General features: G+C 43.0%; 1 protein-coding gene across 3 annotated transcripts in view; it reads left to right on the top strand.

The window, feature by feature from the left end:
- PLEKHG4B (pleckstrin homology and RhoGEF domain containing G4B) overlaps nt 1–22,695 on the top strand; it is a 177,485-nt gene that overhangs the window by 46,705 nt on the left and 108,085 nt on the right. The window contains exon 1 of one of the 3 annotated variants that reach the window (XM_084857572.1): nt 7,573–7,908. The exons of the other annotated variants lie outside the window; for them this stretch is intronic. Within the exon in view, the coding sequence (XP_084713698.1) occupies nt 7,852–7,908 (57 nt within the window). The 5' untranslated portion in view covers nt 7,573–7,851. Of the gene's footprint in view, nt 1–7,572; nt 7,909–22,695 lie in introns of those variants that run through there. 3 annotated transcript variants of the gene reach the window in all.

Genomic DNA, 22,695 nt, shown 5'->3' with positions numbered 1-22,695 from the left:
TGGGTGTAGGATTGCAGTAAAAAAGTTATGCAAACTTTCTCCATGCCCTTTTAGAACACAAACTATTATTCCTTGTACTCTGTACTTTAGTGTCAGGGCCTAGGGGAGAAAGTGAGATGTAGTCTTAAGAGGTAGAGGGAAAGAGTGGGGCTGGAGTTTAGGGTCATGGGTGGGGTAGGATCTGGGGTTAGGAGGAGGAAGGTGGAAACTGTGGGGCTGGCAACGATAGTTCTGGCTTCAAATATCTGAAAGAATGGACTAATTTGGAGACTCACAAAAAGGGTCTCTCCCTGCCCTCTTTGCAGAATATGAAGCATGGAGACCAGCAAGGAAGCCTAACTTTTTCTAACTTCAACTGAAAACCCCTACCGCAAGTGGGGGTTGGATATTTATAGGACTTTTCCTGTGAAACTGATGCAGTAGCATGATCTGCTTGAGGATACTGTTCAGGGGTGAAACAAAAGCTGACCATTTTTAAGCACCATACACGTTTGCCCCCAGGAAGACAAGTTATGGGTCTGTGTGAAACCAAGGTCTGACACAGACTTTCAAACTATATACCATTCCTAAATTTAACCTGTTGCATCCCTAATTCTCAGTGATGGAAATAAAGCAGATTTTACACTATAGAGCAGTGTTCTTCACTGCAAGGCCTGAGGGCCACTGGGGGTTCCCAGTCACCTTAAGTGCAGCTCTCTGCTTCTCTCTGCTTCTCTCTCTTTTTTTGCAGTAGCTGCTTACATTCAGTAGAGGCTCTCTAGCTTTGTCTTGTTGTTTGCTTTAGCAGTGGGCTGGTTGCTGTGATCTGGGCTACCAGAGGAGGTTTCAGGGGTAGGGAGTAAGGAGACTTGCCCCTCATCAGCTGTACATTAGCTGGGCAGGCTGGGAAGGGGCAAGAGACAAAGAGCAATGTGATTGGTTGGTTGCAGTGGTGCATTGCGTAGGCACTGGAGGTGGAGGGGCAAGAGAGCAAGCAACATGGACCTCCATTGGGAGATTTTGCAGCACTAAGTAGAGGAGAACACACTCTCAGTGATGAGAAAAAGATCCGTCCCAGTCCAGGAACCAAGTGAGCCTGTTGGAATTTGCCTACCTGGTGACTTACTACTGGAGTAATGAGGCTTTGTATGGATGATATTGAGGGGGATGGGAAGGAGAGATCTGAAAAGACCTCCATCTGTCTGCTGCACAGTGCTTAAGCAGGGGGAGGGGAGGAAGAGGAGAGGCCTCCTAGGGCCCCGGAAAGGCCCCCCAATTGGCTTCAGTGTTTTTTGCCATATTTTGCCAATTTTATTGTTTTAAACTGTTTTTATTGTATGTTGTACATCGCCCAGAGTGGCTGGGTGACCAGCCAGATGGGCGATTAATATAATAATAATAATAATAATAATTCAGTGGTGGTACCTAGACTCAAAGTAACTCCTGCTTGAAAAATAGTGAAGTTCACTGCTATAGAGAAAGGAAAAGGCAAGAGGGAGAGATTGCTCAGTTTAAGGGTTGACTTTGTATAATCATGTGATGCTTGGTTGGGGTAAAAGTGCAATGCAGGAGTGGTCAGGGGCAAAAAAATTGGTGGTTTGCCCCCAAAATTCAGCAACAAACCACTACAGAGACTCCAAAGCTTCACAATTAGCTTGCAAATAAACTTAACTGTGGTAAATTTGAGATTCAGTGGTAGTTGGCTGCTGCAGGGGGTGCAGCAGCAGGGGCTGGAAATTGGCCCCCAGACTGCCAAAAGTCGCCCACCCCTGGTGCAATGTGTATGTGACTGCATGCAGGCCAATGAAGCATGAGGCTTTTGCCTGCAGCTGAGCACTGGATTTGGGATGGGAGGGAGCCTGACAGAGGGTAATTGAACTAAATTGACCTTAGTGGTAACCTGATGTATGTTTTGTGTGTGTTGTTGAGGGTACCTTTGGCTAGAAAACAAACCAGTCATTGGCAGTAAATGACCAGATGGGGTGGAATTCTGGTGGTAATTTCTATCGCAGCATTTTAAAGCACTATTTAACAACCCCAAGACTTAAACTGCCCATGGTTGTTTCACAGTGTTTTTTTAGGGAAATGCAGGCAGAGGGCTGCCAGGTTGACTGCAGAAGAGGCGCTGGGTAAGGGGTGACTAACTCTTTCCCTCCAGATTGCTTTTGCAATTCAAATCCACCCACCCACCTACAAGAGCCCCTGTGTTTCCCTCATGGGTGGGAAAATACTGAGTCCCTTGCAGTATTAAGGGAGTGGGGAGGAACATGTGGAAGGAGGCTCTCCTGAAGGTATGCAGGCCCCCAACTATGAAGGGCTTTAAAGATGAAAGTTAGGCATGTAAGCATATAGGCAGCTTGTGCAGTTGAGCTGTTTTGTGAGCATGTGTGACAGAGGTATGGCTATCTCTCCATCCCTGAACCACTCCCTCCTGAGAAGCTAGCCCAGCTCCTCAACAATGTGGCACACCTGAGATTGGAAGCACTTGAGCCACAGAGGGAGCACAGGCAAGCAGAGGAGATGTGACTTTGGGAGAAGACAGATGGGAGGCAGGGAGGGCATGTGGAGATGTGTCATGGCTACCTGGAATGGGGGTAAAATGGAAAGTGGAGAAAGAATGGGAGGCAGAAAATGAAAGAAACTGGAAATGCTAGGAACTGAGGAAAGTATGATATGAGCCTTAAACCCCAGTGAAATTATTTGAGTAAGGGGAGGGTGTTGAGCGAGACACACTCTTTTTATGTGTGAATAAAAATGGAAGAAACTTCTCTGTATCTCCTGCCTTGCATCTCCTGTTGTCCTGTACCAAATTACCTGTGAAAAGAAAGATGAAGGCTGCAGGTCCAAACCATATCACAATATGACATGCTTATGCATCTTGCAAGATTTTAGTTCCTTTGGAAAAAAGAGGGCTGCCAGAATGCCCTCCTTTTGCAAGAAACACCCCACACTCACTACTGTTGTTATCACAAGGCACATAGGCAGGCGTGTCTTTTGTTAACATGACCTCAAAGCCACTTGCATGCACACAGTCAATGCACCTAGATTTCCATTGTGGTTTACATAGTAGCATTATGATATGTCCTCTGGTGTTCAAAGCATTTAACATGTTAATCGGGGACTTCCTGATTTATAGCCCAGTCTCTACTGCAGCCCCTTCATGGATCACTGCCTTGTTGTGGCGAAGAGGCTTGCGTAACTCAGTGAAGCCATAAGCTATGCCGTTCAGGGCCACCCAAGACGGACAGGTCATGGCAGAGAGTTCTGACAAAATGTGGTCCACTGGAGAAGGAAATGGCAACCCACTCCAGTATTCTTGCCAAGAAAACCCCATGGAACGTATCACAAGGCTAAAAGATATGACGCCGGAAGATGAGCCCCTCAGGTCGGAAGGTGTCCAATATACTACTGGGGAAGAGCAGAGGGTATTTCCAAGTAGCGCCAGAAAGAGTGAAGCGGCTGGGCCAAAGCCGAAAGGACACTCAGCTGTGGATGTGTCTGGTGGTGAAAAGAAAATCCGATGCTGTAAAGAACAATATTGTTTAGGAACCTGGAATGTCAGATCAATGAATCAAGGTAAGCTGGAGGTGGTCAAACATGAGATGGCAAGATTGAACATTGACATCTTGGGAATCAGCGAACTAAAATGGACAGGCATGGGCGAATTTAATTCAGGTGACCATCATATCTACTATTGTGGCCAAGAATCCCTTAGAAGAAATGGAGTAGCACTCATAATCAACAAAAGGGTGGGAAAAGCAGTACTGGGGTACAATCTTAAAAATGATAGAATGATCTCAGTACGAATCCAAGGCAAACCATTCAACATCACAGTAATTCAAGTCTATGCCCCAACCACTGATGCCGAAGAAGCTGAGGTTGATCGGTTCTATGAAGACCTCCAACACCTTCTAGAACTAACACCAAAAAAAGATGTCCTCTTCATCATAGGGGACTGGAATGCTAAAGTAGGAAGTCAAGAAATCACCGGGATAACAGGCAGGCATGGCCTTGGTGTACAAAATGAAGCAGGACAAAAGCTAATAGAGTTTTGCCAAGAGAACACGCTGATCATAGCAAACACTCTTTTCCAACAGCACAAGAGACGACTCTACACATGGACATCACCAGATGGTCAATATCGAAATCAGATTGATTATGTCCTTTGCAGCCAAAGATGGAGAAGCTCCATACAGTCAGTAAAAACAAGACCTGGAGCTGACTGTGGCTCAGATCATGAGCTGCTTCTTGCAAAATTTCGGCTGAAATTGAAGAACGTAGGGAAAACCACTAAACCATTCAGGTATGACCTAAATTATATCCCTTATGAATATACAGTGGAGGTGAGGAATAGATTTCAGGGATGAGACCTGATAGACAGAGTGCCTGAGGAACTATGGACGGAGGTCCGTAACATTGTTCAGGAGGCAGCAACGAAATCCATCCCAAAGAAAAAGAAATGCAAGAAAGCCAAGTGGCTGTCTGATGAAGCTTTACAAGTAGCTGAGGAAAGAAGGGAAGCAAAAAGCAAGGGAGAAAGGGGAAGATATATCCAAGTGAATGCAGAGTTCCAGAGAATAGCAAGGAGAGACAAGAAGGCCTTCTTAAATGAACAATGCAAGGAAATCGAGGAAAACAACAGAAAGGGAAAGACTAGAGATCTCTTCAAGAAAATTGGAGATCTCAAGGGAACGTTTTGTGCAAAGACGGGCATGATAAAGGACAAAGAAGGCAGGGACCTCACAGAAGCAGATGAGATTAAGAAGAGGTGGCAAGAATACACAGAAGAACTATACAGGAAAGATCTTAATGTCCCTGATAGCCATGATAGTGCGGTCACTGAACTTGAGCCGGACATCCTAGAGAGTGAAGTCAAGTGGGCCTTAGGAAGCATTAGTAACAACAAAGCTAGCGGAGATGACAGTATTCCAGCTGAGCTAGTTAAAATCCTAAAAGATGATGCTGTTAAAGTGCTGCATTCAATATGCCAACAAATCTGGAACACCCAGCAATGGCCTCAAGACTGGAAAAGGTCAGTTTACATTCCAATTCCAAAGAAGGGCAACGCCAAAGAGTGTTCAAACTACCGCACAATTGCGCTCATTTCACATGCCAGCAAGGTGATGCTCAAAATCCTACAAGCTAGGCTTCAGCAGTATGCGAACCGAGAACTACCGGAAGTACAAGCTGGGTTTCGAAGAGGCAGAGGAACTAGAGATCAAATCGCCAACATTCGCTGCATCATGGAGAAAGCAAGAGAATTCCAGAAAAACGTCTATTTCTGCTTCATTGACTATGCTAAAGCCTTTGATTGTGTGGATCACAACAAACTGTGGCAAATTCTTAAAGTGATGGGAGTACCAGACCACCTTACCTGTCTCCTGAGAAACCTGTACGAGGGTCAAGAAGCAACAGTAAGAACCGGACATGGAACAACCGAGTGGTTCAAAATTGGGAAAGGAGTACGACAAGGCTGCATATTGTCACCCTGCTTATTTAACTTATATGCAGAGTACATCATGAGAAATGCCGGGTTGGATGAATCAGAGGTCGGAATTAAGATTGCTGGGAGAATTATCAACAACCTCCGATATGCAGACGATTAATGGCAGAAAGTGAAGAGGATCTAAAGAGCCTCTTGTTGAGGGTGAAAGAGGAGAGTGCAAAAGCTGGTTTGAAACTCAACATTAAAAAAACTAAGATCATGGCATCTGGCCCTATCACATCCTGGCATATAGAAGGGGAAGAAATGGAAGCAGTGATAGATTTTACTGTCTTGGGCTCCAAGATCACCACAGACGGTGACTGTAGCCATGAAATTAAAAGACGCTTGCTCCTTGGGAGGAAAGCTATGGCCAACCTAGACAGCATAGTAAGAAGCAGAGACGTCACCTTGCCAACAAAGGTCCATCTAATCAAAGCTATGGTTTTCCCAGTAGTAATGTATGGCTGTGAGAGCTGGACTATAAGGAAGGCTGAGCGCCGAAGAATTGATGCTTTCGAACTGTGGTGCTGGAGAAGACTCTTACGAGTCCCCTGGACTGCAAGGAGGTCAAATCAGTCAATCCTAAAGGAAATCAACCCTGAGTGCTCATTGGAAGGACAGATACTGAAGCTGAAGCTCCAATATTTTGGCCACCTAATGCGAAGAGAAAACTCTCTGGAAAAGACCCTGATGCTGGGAAAGACTGAAGGCAAAAGGAGAAGGGGACGGCAGAGGATGAGATGGCTAGATAGCATCACCGATGCAATGAATATGAACCTGAGCACACTCCAGGAGAGTGCTCAGGACAGGAAGGCCTGGCGTGCTATGGTCCATGGGGTCACGAAGAGTCGGACACGACTGAACGACTGAACAACAACAACTCTACTGCAGCCCTCATCAGGACTCCTTGAACTGACAGGATGAACCTTTAGACCTGGATGGAGATGCAGATCTGGAATCTCTAGTTGTTGTTTGTGTGACTATAGCTGGACTGGGTCCTGATTTTGTTGTTGTTCTTGACCTGAGATAATTCTCATCCTGGAAAAAGCTGCAACTATTATCAATTATTAAGTAGGGAATTAAGAGCCATCTGCACTTTGAGCAGGAGGTCTTGTCAGGGGTATAATCTTCTATGCAGTCTGACTTATTCTACATGAGCCTGCCCATGCATTAAGCTCGGTACCTTACTCTCTGGCCCACCAGCAAGAGCCATTAGGCTGGTGGGTACAAAGGAGAGAGCTTTTTCATGGTGGCCCCACAGCTTTGGAACTCCCTCCCCAGGGAGGAGCCTATAGTCACCTCACTGCTGGCTTTTATAATAAACCCAAAGGCACATTTACTCCAGTCTGCATTTGGTGCTTAAAATTCATTATTTATTTTAATGGGGACATTTGTATATCACTGAATAATAAAATCCCTCAGTGGTTCACAATAAGTATAATATGCATTAGCTGCAGTGTGTGTGTGTGTGTAATTGTAATTGGTAAGTTCATGTTTTTGTAATAGTGTAAGCTTGTGAGGGCAGCGTGTGTTAAAAGGCAGATAAAAAATCTTTTCAGTAAATAACAAAAAAAAATTCTATAGTGACTTCACTCAAATTTCTGTTAAGACTTTTCTTTAGTTAGAATAAAGATAACTGTATAGATTCTGCCCAATAGGAAAAACTCAGTGTGTAAAGTGCAGCATGAGTGTGAATTTGAGTGTGTGTGTTTTATTGTGAAGATGTGGGCTAGTCGGTTTGCTTCCTGACCCGTGTACTTATGGCAAAGCTTTCATGCTACACTTCAAAAGAACATAGTTGGCTCGCTTTCGTTGTTTGCAATTTACTGCTATAGGCCACTAAATATTGTGAGACTCTCCTCTCGTCTCCTCGCCTCTCCTCTCCTGGGGAAAGATTTGCAGATTTCAGATTCTAGCTGAGATTGCTGGAGTTTTGTTTTGGTTTTGACTGAGAAATGAGAAGTGGGGTATTCCTCCAGCTCCCTGCAGAGCACTCAGAGTAGTCAATATTCATTCCCCCACCTCTCTCTCTCTCTCTCTCTCTCTCTCTCTCTCTCTCTCTCTCTCTCTCTCTCTCGGATGCAGGAAGTTACATCAGTATGCATAATGAGGGAATAAGAGAGCAGTGCGGTCTGTTTGGAAGTGGACTCTTTAGTCTGTTCTCACGGTCTGATCAAGTGTGCAACTGGCAGGGCACAAAACATCCTGAGAACATCTAGAGAGAGTGTAAAATTCACATGCAAAAGAGGGTGAAGGGAATCTGGCAGACACGTCAAGTGAAATTATTAGAAGGACATGAACTTGAGTTACAGTCTGCATTGTCTTGACACAGTTGATTTTATGGACTCCTTTTTGTGTTTTGAAATCTGAACAGAGGAGGTGTCATTATGAATCACCGGGCTGCAGCTCCAAAGGCAAGAGGTGAAAATTATTTGAGCATAAAGGTATGTTGTATGCAGAAGCAATAACAGGCTCACCAGAAATCCTTTTTGGTGTGAGTGTGTGTTAAGTGCATCCAAGAATAATTTTATTATTAGCTGTTTGCAAATATAATTATGGAGTTTCATGCGGTGTTTAAGCAACCTGTATATTTTACATGTTATGATCACATTAATCAGGTCAGCCTTACTAAATAAATACATTTATAAATAAATACATTCATTTAGTAAGGGGGCATAGATTTTAGTAATAATAATACCTTCATTGAATTGGAGAAAACCTGTTGAAAGTTCAGAGATTTTTTCTCTTTCTTTGCCTAACTCGATAGTGATGGATAAATGGGGTTCTTCAAGTTATAGTTGTGCAAAATAAACAGCTGTATTATTTCTCTTTGTGAAGGACATGGAACTTGCTCTTTTGCTTTTATGCAAACATTTATGTTGGCTTACAGAAGAGATTAGTTCAGTTAGGCAGTCTCTTGAGAGGCAGAAAATTAGAGAAATGCCTTTGTAATCTTATGCAAGTTGCTAAACATGTTCTGGGGTTTATTCTAATTATTTTGAGAGAGTTCAAATTAAGATGTTTTTGTCTGGTTTTTATTTTTATTTCCTGCATGGTAGCTTTCTGGACATTTTACTCAGAAAGAGTGGATTAAGACATCTGTGCAAAGTGCTAAGAAAACTTTGCATGTGCACTTGCTATTAACGAATCAGATATTTTCAGGCAGGACAAGGTCTGAAAAGGTGGAATTTTGGTTTTTAGGATGCAAACAGCGTGATATATTTATAAAACCATTGGTTTGACTCTGATAGTACAGTACAGTACTTCAGAAGATGTTGTGCTGCAACATTAATTCAATAATACCTAATGTTAGAGCCAAAAGACATATTTAAATTACTTTAAATCTGTGTCTTGCAGCTATGTCTTTTTTCCATTTTCATGCTAGGTTTGGCACAGGGTGCTTGATAAGGATCTTAAAAGCTAGTGTCCTGATCCAGGTTTCCTCACCCCCCATGCCTATTCTAGAGTAAAAATTAAAAAAACACGATGTAGCTGCTAGACACAGATTTAAAGTGATGTCTGTCTTGGTCCTTAAAAATCAGGGAATTGTGTACTCCTTTCTGTGACTGTGGAATTTGATATTGGGCACAGAACTCAGCATCCTGGAACCTCAGCTTTCTTTGCTTTTTCTACCCTCTAAGGCTGCATACATTAAGGTTTGAAATATGTGAGTAAGTATGTGGTAGCTGACAGTGTGTGTGGGTAAGGAGAAAAAGTATTTTTACGTTCATGTAAGTCTTGGTCTGGTACCCTAGCCCTTCCTCCTTTAGTAAAGCCAGATTGGTACCATTCCTTCACTTTTGGGCCATGGGCTGTCTTTTAAAACGCCATTATAAAATCATAAATAACTGTACCTCTGGACGTGCACAGGGTGCCTTTACTTATTCCCTTAGCAAGTGCAGCATCTCCCAAATTAAGGAACATTCCAGGGCAGATGGTAGGGCTATCATGCAAGCCTTTTTTTTAGAAGACTGTAAAGCTTACCACTTATGGTGGTCTTCCCAATCCACTGATTAACCTTATGCTGGCACTTGGTGTCTGAGCGTATCTACCCTGGTTCAGCCCTGGGTCAATGTGTGGTTAAAATTCAGAAGGAACAGAATTTCCTGTTATCAGGGAGCTGGACTTTAATGCCCAGCATAACTCCTTGCCCCGCATCACGAAGGGCAGCACATGAATTCTTTATGTCAAGTAAGCAAATGCACATTTGAATTATTTGGCAGGCAGCGTAGCCAAATTAAGAAGATGCCTTGCCGGGTTAGACCAAGATTAGATCTAACCGGGTTAGATCTAATCTAGCATTTTCTTCTCAACAGTGGCCAACTAGATATCTCTAGGAGCTCACAAGCAGGACATGCAAGATGATGGTGTCCTCCTGTTGTTTGTCCCTAGCACCATGCATTTAGAGTTATACTGCTTCTCGTACCATTTTGGTGTCAGGGCTAATTGTCACTATTCTTGGTGCAGAATTCGAATGATCTTGGCATGTGATTTGATTCTGCTCTCTCCTTTTTTTAGTGCAGGGTGTTCCGTTGACAAATTTATCATAACGGGATAACCAATAAGTATTATCATACAGCAATACAACTATACTTGTCAATTTGTAGTGACATGTACTGCCATGCTATATTGTAGGGGTGCAAAACTTCAGGCCTGGGGGCCAGATTTAGCCTGGCTGGGATCCCAATCCGCTCCTTGCGGGTTCTCCAGATGGCAACACACCCTTCCTCTTTCCCCCAACCACCAGTTGTTTTGTGGTTTCCCAGCTTTTGGACGGTTTACCCCCCATTCTTAAAGGTTGAAATGCCTCTCCTAAGGCTTAGTTAATGGCCGTAACAGCCTTAAGCTCTTTTTGTGTGCCTGCACAGACCCTAAGATCATCCTCAGGGGTCCTTCTTCAGGAGCCCCTGCCAAAGGAAGTGAGGTGGGTGGCTACCAGGAAGGGGTCCTTTTCTGCTGTGGGGCCCCCGGCTGTGGAATGAGCTCCCTAGTGAGGTTCGCCTGGTGGTGCCAGGTGAAGACCTTTTTATTTTCCCAGGCATTTTAGCATTTTAGCTTCCTAATCTTTTAACTCTTGGTGTTTTAACTCTGTATTTTAAATCTCTGCATTGCTGCTAGATTTTATTCTGGTTGTACTGTTATATTGTGGTTTTAAGCTTTCATATTTTATATTGTTTATATGCTGGTTGTACTGTTATATTGTGGTTTTAAGCTTTCATATTTTATATTGTTTTTATACTGTATTCTGTAGTTTTAATTTCTGTGAACCATCCAGAGAGCTTCAGCTATTGGGTGGTATAGAAATAAATAAATACATAAATTTATTATGTATGTTGCCTTGTGAGCTTCAGCTATCGGATGATTCATACACTAAATAAATAAATCTAAAATATGCTGGGGGGTTTTTTCCTGAATTTTGATCCCACCCTGTTTGCCTTTGGGCTATCCCTTTTGTCTTCAGCTCCCAAGAGCTTCTCCAAGATAAAATTTGGCCCTGGGGCTGAAAGAAGTTCAACACCCCCACCATATTGCAGTTTAGCTTCAGGGAAGAAATAGAAACAAATGTGTTGTCAAAACCTGTCTTATGACAGAATTAACTATGAAGGTGGCTTGTGGTACCCAAGATCTGTTTTTCAGCTGGGAATTCCCAGGGACTGAACTTGGGACCATCTGCACTGTGTTGTGGCCCATCTCCTGTGGCCACTGGGAAAGCTGACTTGCATGATCTCAATAAGATACAAAAGATTGTGGTATGATGATATTACCAGCTTTGATATATTTGCATTTTTCTCTGTTTTGCATCTTCCCGATCAGTTTTATTTTGCAGTTTGTTTAGGACTGAGAGAGCTCACTGTGTGGTAGAAAAGCTGTGCTGATCTTATGCCTCGTGGAACAGTTATTTTATTTGAGCATATAACCAACTCAGATGCTTTTAGCAAGTAATAATATATTTAAACTTATATATATATATATTAATATCCAGTTACAACTCTAATTAAAAGGCTTATTAAAGCATATAAAATGTAATGTGTGTATATGTGCTCACACTCCTTAAGAACCACTTTCTCCCACATGAGCCTGCCTGGTTCCCGAGAGCTTTGTTAGAGGCCCTTCTTAAGGTCTCCCTCACCTCCTTCAGAGGTGAGGTGGTGATTACTAGTGATGCTGCTGAATTACATAATTAGTTCACTCATTATTTGAAACTTGAGCATTTGTAACGCTCACCTTTCTGATGAGCCTGGATCACTGTCTTACAAATTTGGTTTTATTTTGGACATGAAATCGAATTAAAGGAGAACTCTCAGCCAAGATTACACAGATGAATTCATTACTTTCTGAGGAAATAACTAATTCACCTGGGATATTTTCGCCCATCACTGCTGGTGACATGTGATAGGGTCTTTTCAGATATGGCCTTCCAGCTCTTGAATTCTTTCGTTTTTAGTAGATTTATAACCCACTTTTTGACTAGTGTCCTCAAAGTGGCTTACACTATGGATAAAACGCAACAGATTCAACAAAAACCACATGCTCAAAAACCAAAACTGAACAACACAACCAGGTCTATTTGGGCAGGAGCCAGGAAATTCCTTTCCGCAGGGCACTTGATGTCAGTTAGCCTGGGTGGGGGGAGACAGTCCAAATAGAGCAGCCCCTAAAATTCTCTTTGCCTGTTTCTGTCTCTCTCGCTCCTTCATCTTTCCCATAAGGTAGTTGATGTCAGTTAGCGGAGAGGGGGCAGGGGAGTTCTCCTTGTTCTCAAGCCAGGATCCCCAGTTCAGACATCAAGTTAAACAAACTCATTCTGATTTCTTTAGTGGACGTTCTAGTGGGAGAAGTAGAGCAGGAATGGACAAGCTATGTGTATCAACCTGCAGCTCATCTTTCATGATAAGCCAGAAAATCCTGGTTTCTTGTTCTGTGCAAACATGGTCATAGAGTTAGAGATGTCCTTCTCAGCTACATTCTGTAATAGTATCCCATTGGGCTCCTCTGTGTTTTCTTGTGCTAAATAACTAAAGGTTTTGGCACTGTATAGCTGGAAGTGTAGGAGGAAGCTGCACAAACTGTTCCATGACAAATGCACATCATCCTAGTCAAGTGGATTTGCTGTTGCTGCTCACTATGGCACAGCTGGTCTATGCAAACCATTCCTTATGGTGCAGAGGTTTTCACTTTGTTTTGACACAGATAGGACCTTAGTAACACATACGTTATTGCAATTAAATTGGCATTTGTTTTGCAGAGAAGTAAACTTGGGAAACCTTGTTTAAAAAACAACAACAACCCACTGAATATGAGGGAAATGTTTCTTTATTTTGTTTCAATTTGCATTCGGCTCAAGAATAGGAAGGAACATCAACTTCCTGGGCCTCAGAATCACCTACCCATGGTGCCTCTATCTTGTCAGGATTCATCTTCAGTTTATTAACCCTCATCCAGCCCATTACTGATTCCAGGCAAGAGTTCAGCACCTTACCAGCCTCACCATAGATGACAAAGAGAAATAGAGTTGGGTGTCTTCAGCATATTGATGACACTTCAGTCCAAACCCTTGGATAAATTCCTTCACTGGCTTCATATAGATATTAAAGAGCATGGGTGATAAGATGGAACCTTGCAGACCTGCACAGTTCAATTGTCATGGGGTCAAACCGGAAATCCTCCAATCGTACTTTCTGCAGGTATGAGTACAATCACCATGCCCCCTAATCTCAACCCATAATGCTGAGGTGTTGAACTTCTTTCAACTTGAGGGTCAAATTCCATTTCAGAGAAGCTGGGGGTGGGGTGGGGACGACACATTTCAGTGGTGGGTGGGGCTAAAGGCAAAAGGAGCAGGAGCAAAAATGCCAGGATATTTTAGCTTAAAGATCTTACTGCCAGTAACTAAGAACTAGGAGAGGCATTTCAACCTTTTAGAATGGGGAAAAAACTGCATGAAACCAAGGAAACTACCAAACAATCAGTGACGTGGTGGAAATGAGGTGGAGCCAGGGGAAGGAGGTGGGGCTTTATGAGGGAACCCGGGAGGGCCAGCTTGGGACCCAGGCAGGCAGGCCAGATTTGGGTTCTGCACCCCTGCCATAAAGCCAGTCCAACAAGGTACCTTGGCTGATTATATCAAATGCCTCTGAAAGATCAGGGAGAATCAATAGTGTTGCACACCCCCTGTCTCTCTAACCAGCCTAATTTTGGTGCCAAACCCAGGCTTGAAGCTGAAGATAGATTTGAAGGGTCTGAACTTCTGTATTGTGCTGCTGCTGCTGCTGCTGCTGCTGCTGCTGCTCCTCCTCCTCCTCAACAGTGTTTAACTAACTGGAAATAACTTTTGGAATCTTTAATTTCTTAGTTAACTGTGTGTGACTCCCAGAGTATTTCAAGTGTGCAATCATAATTTCCTTCCTTCTAAAAATCTTATTGCAGGAAGTAATAACTAAGGACACCAAGAAACCACTTTGGTGGAGGGAAATGGAAAAATATTAGGAATATTCTTATGGGGAATATGACAAAGTTATGATTGGTATGGAGAGGGAGCCCCTTTGTTCTCTGCAAGTTAATAAAATAATAAGGTGGACACGAAATGTAAGTGGGAGGTATCAAATGTTTTACAAAAAGGTTTTTCAGTAGGAGGCATGATAACACAACTAGGCCACAGGCAAGGCCCTGAAACAAGGGCTCTTTAAGTCCAAAATGGCCAGGTGGGCCATCAATACCTCACCCCAAGCTATCGTGAAAGGGGCTAAAATTCCTTCTGGAATGTTTAAAATAGCATCTTATGTTTTGTGTTAAGGGTTACTGACAGTAGTAAACAAGGGAAAAGAGCCTTGTGCTTGGATGCATGAGTTCAAATCTCTGCAGAACCAGGAGGCCCCAGAGCTGCTTTAGCCATGATGCCAGCCTTCCCCAACCCAGTGCCCTCCAGATGTGTTGGACTGCAACTCCCATCATCCCCAGCCAGCAGGGCTCAGCCTGGAGGATACCAGGTTGGGGAAGGCTGCTTTCTGCATTATTTGTAGTGGTAAACCTATAAAAGGGCCTCATCTGAATATCTTAATGCATGGGCATTACATAAGGATTTTTTTTCAGTGTTTAAGGAAGAAAAAACACTGTCCAGTGACAACTCTTCTGAAACTGTCCATTCTTTTATTTTTATATTTTGTTTTGTTAACTGTGAACTGTGAACTGCAGTTATTTCAGTTAGAGGAATTATATCCTCAGGATGTGACTGTACAAGTCGCAGGATGTGAGGAAGGTTTTTTTTCCTAGCTCTTTCTGATCATCCCTGTGCACTTCACTGCATAAGTGGCTTGCCCTCTCCTGTGCCTCTCAGCAGCTTTACGATTAAATCCTAAGGATCAAGGAAGCCCCTGATAATGGTGGTGAGACACTTTCTGTTGCCTTCCCCACCCAGTCTTACTTTTAAGCTTGTGTTGTTCATGACATCCACTAAATTAAAGTTCAGAGTGCCCAGGTGTTTCCTTTAAAACCAGAGACTAACTGAGGTCACTTGTCTTTTGGCATTCTGCCCTCATTATGATAATAAAAGAGGATGTGTGTCTGTCCATCTGTCCGTCTGCCAGAGCCATACCTCCATGACCATGAAACCTAGACACCTAAAGCTTGTCATCATACTAAGGGGCCCCTAGGGGTGTGCACCTTGGGGTTATTTTGTTTTTTAAACACATTAATTAATTTTAATTAGTTTTAATGTGTCTGTGTGGTTCAAGCCTGCAATAACATTCTCATTCACTAGGGGTGGCTTCCCTAACCAGCACATAGCTGGTTTGAAGCCAGGGGAGATTAGTATGTTGCCCCCTCCACCCTGCTGTGGAGCAGCCCCTCCTCAGGGGAACAGAGTGGACAGACTGCTCCCTCAGGGGGCTATAGGGGTGCACCACGGTGGGGGCTCTGCACAGGGGTGCAGTCATGGCTTCACTCAGATGGGGAAGGCACAATGTGTCGAACTCTGACAGCTGTGTAAATTTGCTTAAAGGCTTCGATATATCAGAATAAGGCTATTCCAGCCCACATGAAGCTGGATCTGTTTGCTAGTTGTTATTTAGCACAATGACATGGCAATAGTAATGTCTCTGTAACAGGGGTGGGCAGAAGGTAAATTTGGATCTCTTGGTAGATCTCTATGATTTGCAGTAGATCAGCAAGGGTTTCTGATTCCCGACTGATTAACAATAGTAACAACAAAATGACTTTGCTGTCCACCTAAATCAGACTGCTGAAATGAAGAAACCTTGGGGTAACCAGGAGTGGACTTCTGCGTAAAAGAACTGTGAGCTCGGTTCAGTTCTGGTACTGAAAACAAATTTATGTGCTCAGAATGTGCTCAGAGGCACCCTGATCTTTAATTCTATGTCTTTTGTACCAGGCTCCAGTTGGTGGACCTCAGGGTTCTAGTAAAAACAAGAGGTCCAAGTAGCCTGCTGACTGCCCACCCCTGCTCTACAGCATGGCCTTCCCTTTGTTGTTTGTTTGTGGGTTGTATGACAGTGTTGCTATTGCAGCAGAGGCAGAGCCCACAAAACTAGTGTGAGATGGTCCCTGTCTCTGCTGGATTTTTACTTTAGTGGCTTCCCTAGTTGGCGTCCTTGTGCCGTACCTGATACAGGAGCCCTCTCCTCACCACTATTTTTTAAATCACTCCTGTCCCACCCCCTTTACTTCTGCTACTCTTTTTTCTTTTCCCTTTGAAAAGATTTCCCGGACACATTTGGAAGACCGCGTTAATCAGGATCTTTTCTCCTACCTTCAAAAGGATTACAAGTTCCATCACTAAACCCCTAATCATAAAGAATCCTAAGGAACAAGATGAAGTTACTGTGGAGTAGGTGGAGGGGAGCACAAGTCATAAGGAGATCAGGACAACTTTATTGCTTTCAAGAATTCTTCATTGCCCTTCTTTCAAGAGGTCAGAAAACCTTGTACATGTTTGGACAGCTGCTGCCAGAGGCATCACTGGAGGCTCTACTTGGTCATCTGAGCTGAGTGCTGAGGACTATGGGTGCTTCCAGATGAGGCTTTTATTGTGCTATTACCCTGCCTCATCCATGGACTTTTAGTGGGGGTGTCTAGACCAGGGGCGGGGAACCTTAGACCTGGGGGCCAAATCTGACCCTCCTGGGGTCCCAGTCCAGCCATCCAGGATTCCCTGAAGGGCCCCACCCCCTTTTCCCCAACCACCAATCATTGGGTGGTTTCTCAGCTTTTGTTCAGTTTTTTCCCTGTTCTAAAAGATTGAAATGCCTCCTCCAAGGCTTAGTAATTGGCATATGCTGGTATTTTTTGTATTTGGGCTGCACTGCTTTTGCCTTTGGCTCTGCCACCTTTGCCTTTGGCCCACCACTGGAAGGTAGCTCCTGAGAGCTTCTCCAAAATTGAATTCACCCTTCAGGCTGAAAGAGATTCCCCACCCCTGCAACAGAGGGCTAAATAGATAAAGTGTTTTACTTGGTTTCATATATTTATTTATAAATATTCATATTTACGGTCAAGAAACAAATGTATGAATCAAGGCTACTTGTCATCATTTGTGTCCCTTCGTAAAGAAGTTGGGAAAATTAGCATCAGCCTTTTAATATCTCTACACGAATCCTAACCACTTAGGACTCATTCACAGGAACCTTTATTTTCCTGCATGAAAGCAGGGCCTGAGCATTCCAAAGCAGGTTTGCAGGTAGAAGCATGAATTATGTAACGTAATTACAGGGTGGTTTCAGACAAGGCTTTTATCATGCAACCACCCTGCCTCACAGAATTTTACAGGGAGTCTGGATGATATTGTCTTCCATTTGTAACCATCCCATGTTTTCCTACCACTTCACCTGTTTTTTTCTTAACTCCCAAAAATTGGTTAAGGAGGGAAAGATGGAATAGCTGCACATTTGACTGGTAGCGCTAGGAGCCCTCTGTCTGGAAGCACTCACAGATGTCCTGTGATCGCAGTGGCTGGGAAAAGTGCTGTTATCTGTGATCAGCTGGCTCAAACCATTAGTGGCTTTATGAGAGTATGTTCTCATACATGCCAAAGGATGGGATTAGGATCCTCACATCTATACAGAAAGTATGTGATGGGATTAGGACCCTCACATCTATACAGAAAGTATGTGAACTGGCCCATAGGGAACAAAACATGTGTCACTTGCTTATTTTCATAAAGATTATATGGACGTTTAGCCTCCTAATTATGCCTAATGGATATAGTGTAATTATAGGTGTCAATGCAGGCTTCTTTATACCTAACATTAACCCATATCTTCTGCATTATAGCAATACGTGGCAAGTAAGTAGCAGGAGCCGGTATGTGCACAATGCCAGAGGATACCTGTAAGATAAGTAATAGGCTGACAATATAATGCTGCAGTGCAAATAAATCTTCAAATCCTTAGAAAATTGCTAAGATTTTATTTTTCTCATGGATTTGCTTGTCCTTAAAAGCATTTGTTCTTCTAGTTTCTATTTCTTCTTCTTGTAGGACTGGAGAAATGTCAGAGACAGTCGCACAGGTGGTAGCCTGGGATTCCCCAATGGGTATTACTGAAAGGCTTGTAAATGAATCACAACATTGCCAATTACTGTGCACAAGTCATTAAAGGAGCTTGACCTCTAGGACAAGAACTAAAATTGACAGGTGGTTCCTGATTGGAGACAAAATTCCTTTGGCATTCACCTAAGGAAATAATGTGGAACCCATTGCTCTTGCAGAACAAAGGTATTAGAAGCCTGTTTAGAAATGTGTGCTGATATCACTGATTCTTAGGGAGCCAAGTTTCCATGCAAAAATTTTTTTAAAAAAATTCTTGTGTGTTCCTTGCACGGGAAAAATGTTCCAATTTGCATGGGGATTTCCAAAGAGGATGTGGGCTTTATCTCTGTAGAGCAAAATGGTTTTGCAGATGCCAAGAGCTTCTGTTTGTTTAGATTTCTCCAGACTATAAAGACCTTGTGGATAATAAAGGAAGTCTTAATCAAAGCCAAAGAGCTTCTTGGTTACTTTGGGGGATGATTCTGGAAACCATAAACTAACCTGCAAAAACTTAATCGACAGACTGCCATTATGAGAACAGCACTAAGAGGCTTGTGTTATTTAATTCCCCCCTGGGCTGTTCCTGGTGCTCTAATCAAAACACTGTAGTTTGTAAGTTTTCTCTTGCAATTGTAGTTAAAAATGAAAAAAAATAATCTTACTGTAAATACTCATAAAGAGTACTATCAGTTTGGCACATTTCATGTAAAAAATGGATAAAACTATTCATTTATTTAGAATATTTTTGTTCTAGCTTTCAATTTTAAAAATTTCCAAGACAGTTTACAAGGTTTGAAATTAAAAGAACACAAACAATATTAAAACTGCAGAACAGATAAGATAATGGGAACATGGGAAGCTGCCTTATACTGAGTCAGAGCACTGGTCTATTTAGCTCAGTGTTGCCTACACCAGAGGTGCAGAAGCTCAGGCCCAGGAGTCAAATCCGGCCCTCATGGGGTCCTTATCTGGCCCTCCAGGGTCCCCTAGATGGCCCTGTCCCCTTCCCCTGGCCCTCTGTCTTTCCCCCTGATCACTGATCATTAGTGGTTTCCCAACTTTTGTATAATTTTTTCCGCATTCTGAACAGCTGAAATGCCTCTCCTAAGACGTAGTTATTGGCAGTAAGAGCTTTAAGCTAAGATATGCTGGTATTTTTTGTATTTTGGCTTCACTCCTTTTACATTTGCCCCCCCCCCCCCGGCCTTGCCTTCAGCCCCACCCACCACTGGAATGTGGCCCCTGAGAACTTCTCCAAAATGGAATTTAGCTGTCAGGCTGAAACAGGTACAACATCCCTGGTCTACACTGAGAGGCAGCAGCTCTCTCGCATTTCCAGGCCAAGCTATGCATTTAACCTCATCTGTAATTTGGCCATCAGAAAGAGATCTTTCCAGGCTATATCTAGAGGTGCTGGGGATTGAACTTTGGACCTTTTGCATGTAAAGCATGCATTCCATACTGAGCTCCAGCCCTTCCCCGATTGCGTTCCCCCTCCAGATGCCTGTTTAACCTTATTCACAAACAGAGGTACACCTGTGAAAAAGGATCTTTTAGCTTGGCAGTAGCATGTCTTAGCAGATTTGGCCTAGTGACACACTCTCACACACGCGCACACACACACACACACACACACACGCACACGTTCTGTTCCTCAGGAAGTTGGTTGATTGGTTACACAAGAATAAAAAATGTGCACAATAATTATGTTGTTACTTTGGGAGTTAACTTGTTGGTAATAGACACTATATGAACTCTAATAGAGAATTAATGAGCTCATATATAATTGACAAATCTATGCATGCTAAACATTATTATTATTATTAACATTTATATACTGCCTTATTTATTAAAAAGCCATATGAAGCAGAAGATAAATAGAGACCATATAACTCCGTACACAGGATGGAGAAACTAGCTTGAAGAGCACTCACTATCTAAATCAAGGGTGGTTATGTTTTGAAAACTAAGCAATAGCCGGTACTGTGTTGGATGGGTTGGACTGTCGTTCTGGAGTGCTGTCAGGGTTAGAGCCAAGCAAATCAGGATTCTAAGACTTTGGGGAGAGAGAGATTGTGAGGAGGAAGAGAATTGCAAAATTGGGGGGAAAAAAGAGTTCTGCAACAGTCTGTTGTGGGGCACACAAAGGGGCGGGTAGAGCTATAGGGAAGCAAATCTACAGTTCCACACAGGTCCTGGCGTCTTGTGCCCCTGTTAATATCTTCCTTGTTGTCTCCCTGTTTCAGATCTTTATTATGAACCCTTTTTCTCTTCTCAAAGTCCTCTAGAAACCTTCAATAACACAAAAAGCCCGCTGAAGTGGAAGATGGGAAGGGGGACCCAAAAGGGAGCCTGCCTGCAATCCTTTCCACTGGCATTCCAGGAAAGGGCTGCACTTGTGTGGCTGGGGTTCCAACCAAAGGTTGGATCCAAAATTAGTTTCTCCAAGCACTCACGCAATAGAAAAGTGGGCAATAGTGGTGGAGGCTACAGTTTGTATGGAAAGGACCTCCAGAGGATAGGTTCGAAAGTTAGTAAGGTAGTGTGGCTTTATGCTATTGATAGGAAGGACAGGAATCCCAAGATGTTTCATATTCCAGTAAGGCAAATAACATGGGAGGCCTTGGGTTTAACTTAATTTGTAGACATAAGTTGTTTTGAGAGTCACTTACAGGAATAAACTTGCCTCACACTTGAAAAACAGTTCTAACTCTGTGTTTTGTCTTGGTTGAATAAGCTGGCTTGCCTGCAGGTAGGGCAGTATAGGTAACTTTTATCTCTCTGCTACCAGCATCACTCGATTGACAGGAATAGTTTATAGGGGACTTTAGTAATCTAAAGGTTGCTGAAATTTCTCTGTGCCCAATATGCAGGCTAAAGCTGGAATGATGACCTCAACCAGACCTGTTAATGTCCCCCAGTACAAAAAAGGAGAGTTGCGAGCCGTTGGAAGGTGCAGAATGTATGTTTCCTTGGAGAAGTATGGTATCCTTCCCCTACACCAAGAGGTGCTTAGGGAAGGGATGGTAGGGTGTCCATGTGTCCTCTATTAGGGAAGACAGTCCTCTGTTTCAAGCGCTGTCAGAGGATTGTCGTCTTTTCAAAGGCATCCTCTATTTCAAGTGCTGTCCTGTCCAATTCCAATTTAACGATAAAGAACATAAGAACTGTTGCCAGTTAGCACCTGGACAGCAGACTGAACGTGCAGGCACACAGGTCACCTGGTCAGTCTTCCACACTATGGTGAGATGTAGTTGAAATAATTTCTATTTAAATTATTATAATAATTTTTGAATTTGCATGTGTACCTGTTAATTAGCATATGCAAATTTTATGCACATTGGTGTCCTCTTTTGCCTTCTTTTTTTTTTTGGTGATGCATCTCCTCTTTTTGGCAGTTTGTAACTGGCCACCTTAAGGGATGGTCAGACCTCAGGCTTGAGGATCTACTTTGTTTTTTACTAGAACCCTGAGGTTCACCAACTGGAGCCAGATGCAAAATAATAGCTCAGACAAGGGAATACGCTAAGTATGTTTAGCAGTTAAGGGTTAAGGAACAGAGTGCTTCCAAGCACATACTCACACCAAGAATTTGTAATTGGTACCAGAACCAAGCTCACAAGTCCTTTCACACAGAAATACACGCCTGTCCTGTTCATCCCCTAGCATTCTCTTTCTGCAACCTAAGTTAGAAAGGAAATGTATCTTAGTTGTTGCTGTTAGAACCCTTGCAAATCTCCCAGAGATCTACCAGTAGATCCAGATATGCCTTCTGCTGGCCCCTAGCTTAGGGAATTAGAGTCTAGTGGAAAAGTGGTGTGCAAAACACCTTATCTGAAGCTCCAAGCACATACAAGGTTTCAGCCAAAATGTTTATCAGCTGACTCATCCAGTGCTCCATCTTTTCCCGTTCACATTTAATCTGTGACTGGATCAAAATGAGCAAGCAAAGTAACCTTTTCACCTGCTGGTTTTATAAATCAGCTGGAAATCTAAGCCTACCACAGGACTTACTTGTATGGGATAGTTGAAAGCTGTTAACAAGTCTGGACCAGGCAATGTAATTGTAGATTAAATGAAGAGTGTGAGTAAATGGGAGAACCTTGTTCCTGTGGAGAGAGCCAGGCCTTGGCAAGAATCCCTGTGGTGGTTTTCTGTAGAGTTATTTTCTTCAGCACAGTCTGGTGTCTGCATGAGAGTCAAGTTTTGTGCCTTTTTCTAGGGTTCTCACACAGATTGAGTATTAAGCACTGAAATCTATGGCCATTTCTATTCTTCACAAAGAATGGTTTGAAATATGTGGTGGGTTTGCAAGCTTCCAAACACTGTCTGCGTTTCCCTTGGAAATTGCTGTCTGATGTTATCAGCCTATCCCATGTACCAAATTGTTATATACCGAATAAGCCTGTAATGGGATGTAATAGTCCTGCTAAAAATAGAAGTCTTGAGTGTTTTGTGGTCCATTTTGAGGGTTTTTCTGTATCACATGCTTAATGCACACCTCTCTCAAATGAATGTGAATGAATTCAGCCTGTGATGGTCTTCCCCAGACACCCAGCTCTATGTCCCCTTTTCTTCTGACACCAGTATAGTGGTAGATGTTCTATTGCATGGCTAATTGAATACTGATGATGGAGGTACTTTTGCTAGGTGGAACTAACCATGAAGGTGGTATTCAGCATGTACAGGA

This window comes from Heloderma suspectum, chromosome 5 (assembly GCF_057233095.1).
Source record: "Heloderma suspectum isolate Gila_16-S chromosome 5, 16-S_ref, whole genome shotgun sequence".
Classification (NCBI taxonomy): domain Eukaryota; kingdom Metazoa; phylum Chordata; class Lepidosauria; order Squamata; family Helodermatidae; genus Heloderma; species Heloderma suspectum.
This window is presented reverse-complemented; position numbering and strand designations above follow the sequence as displayed.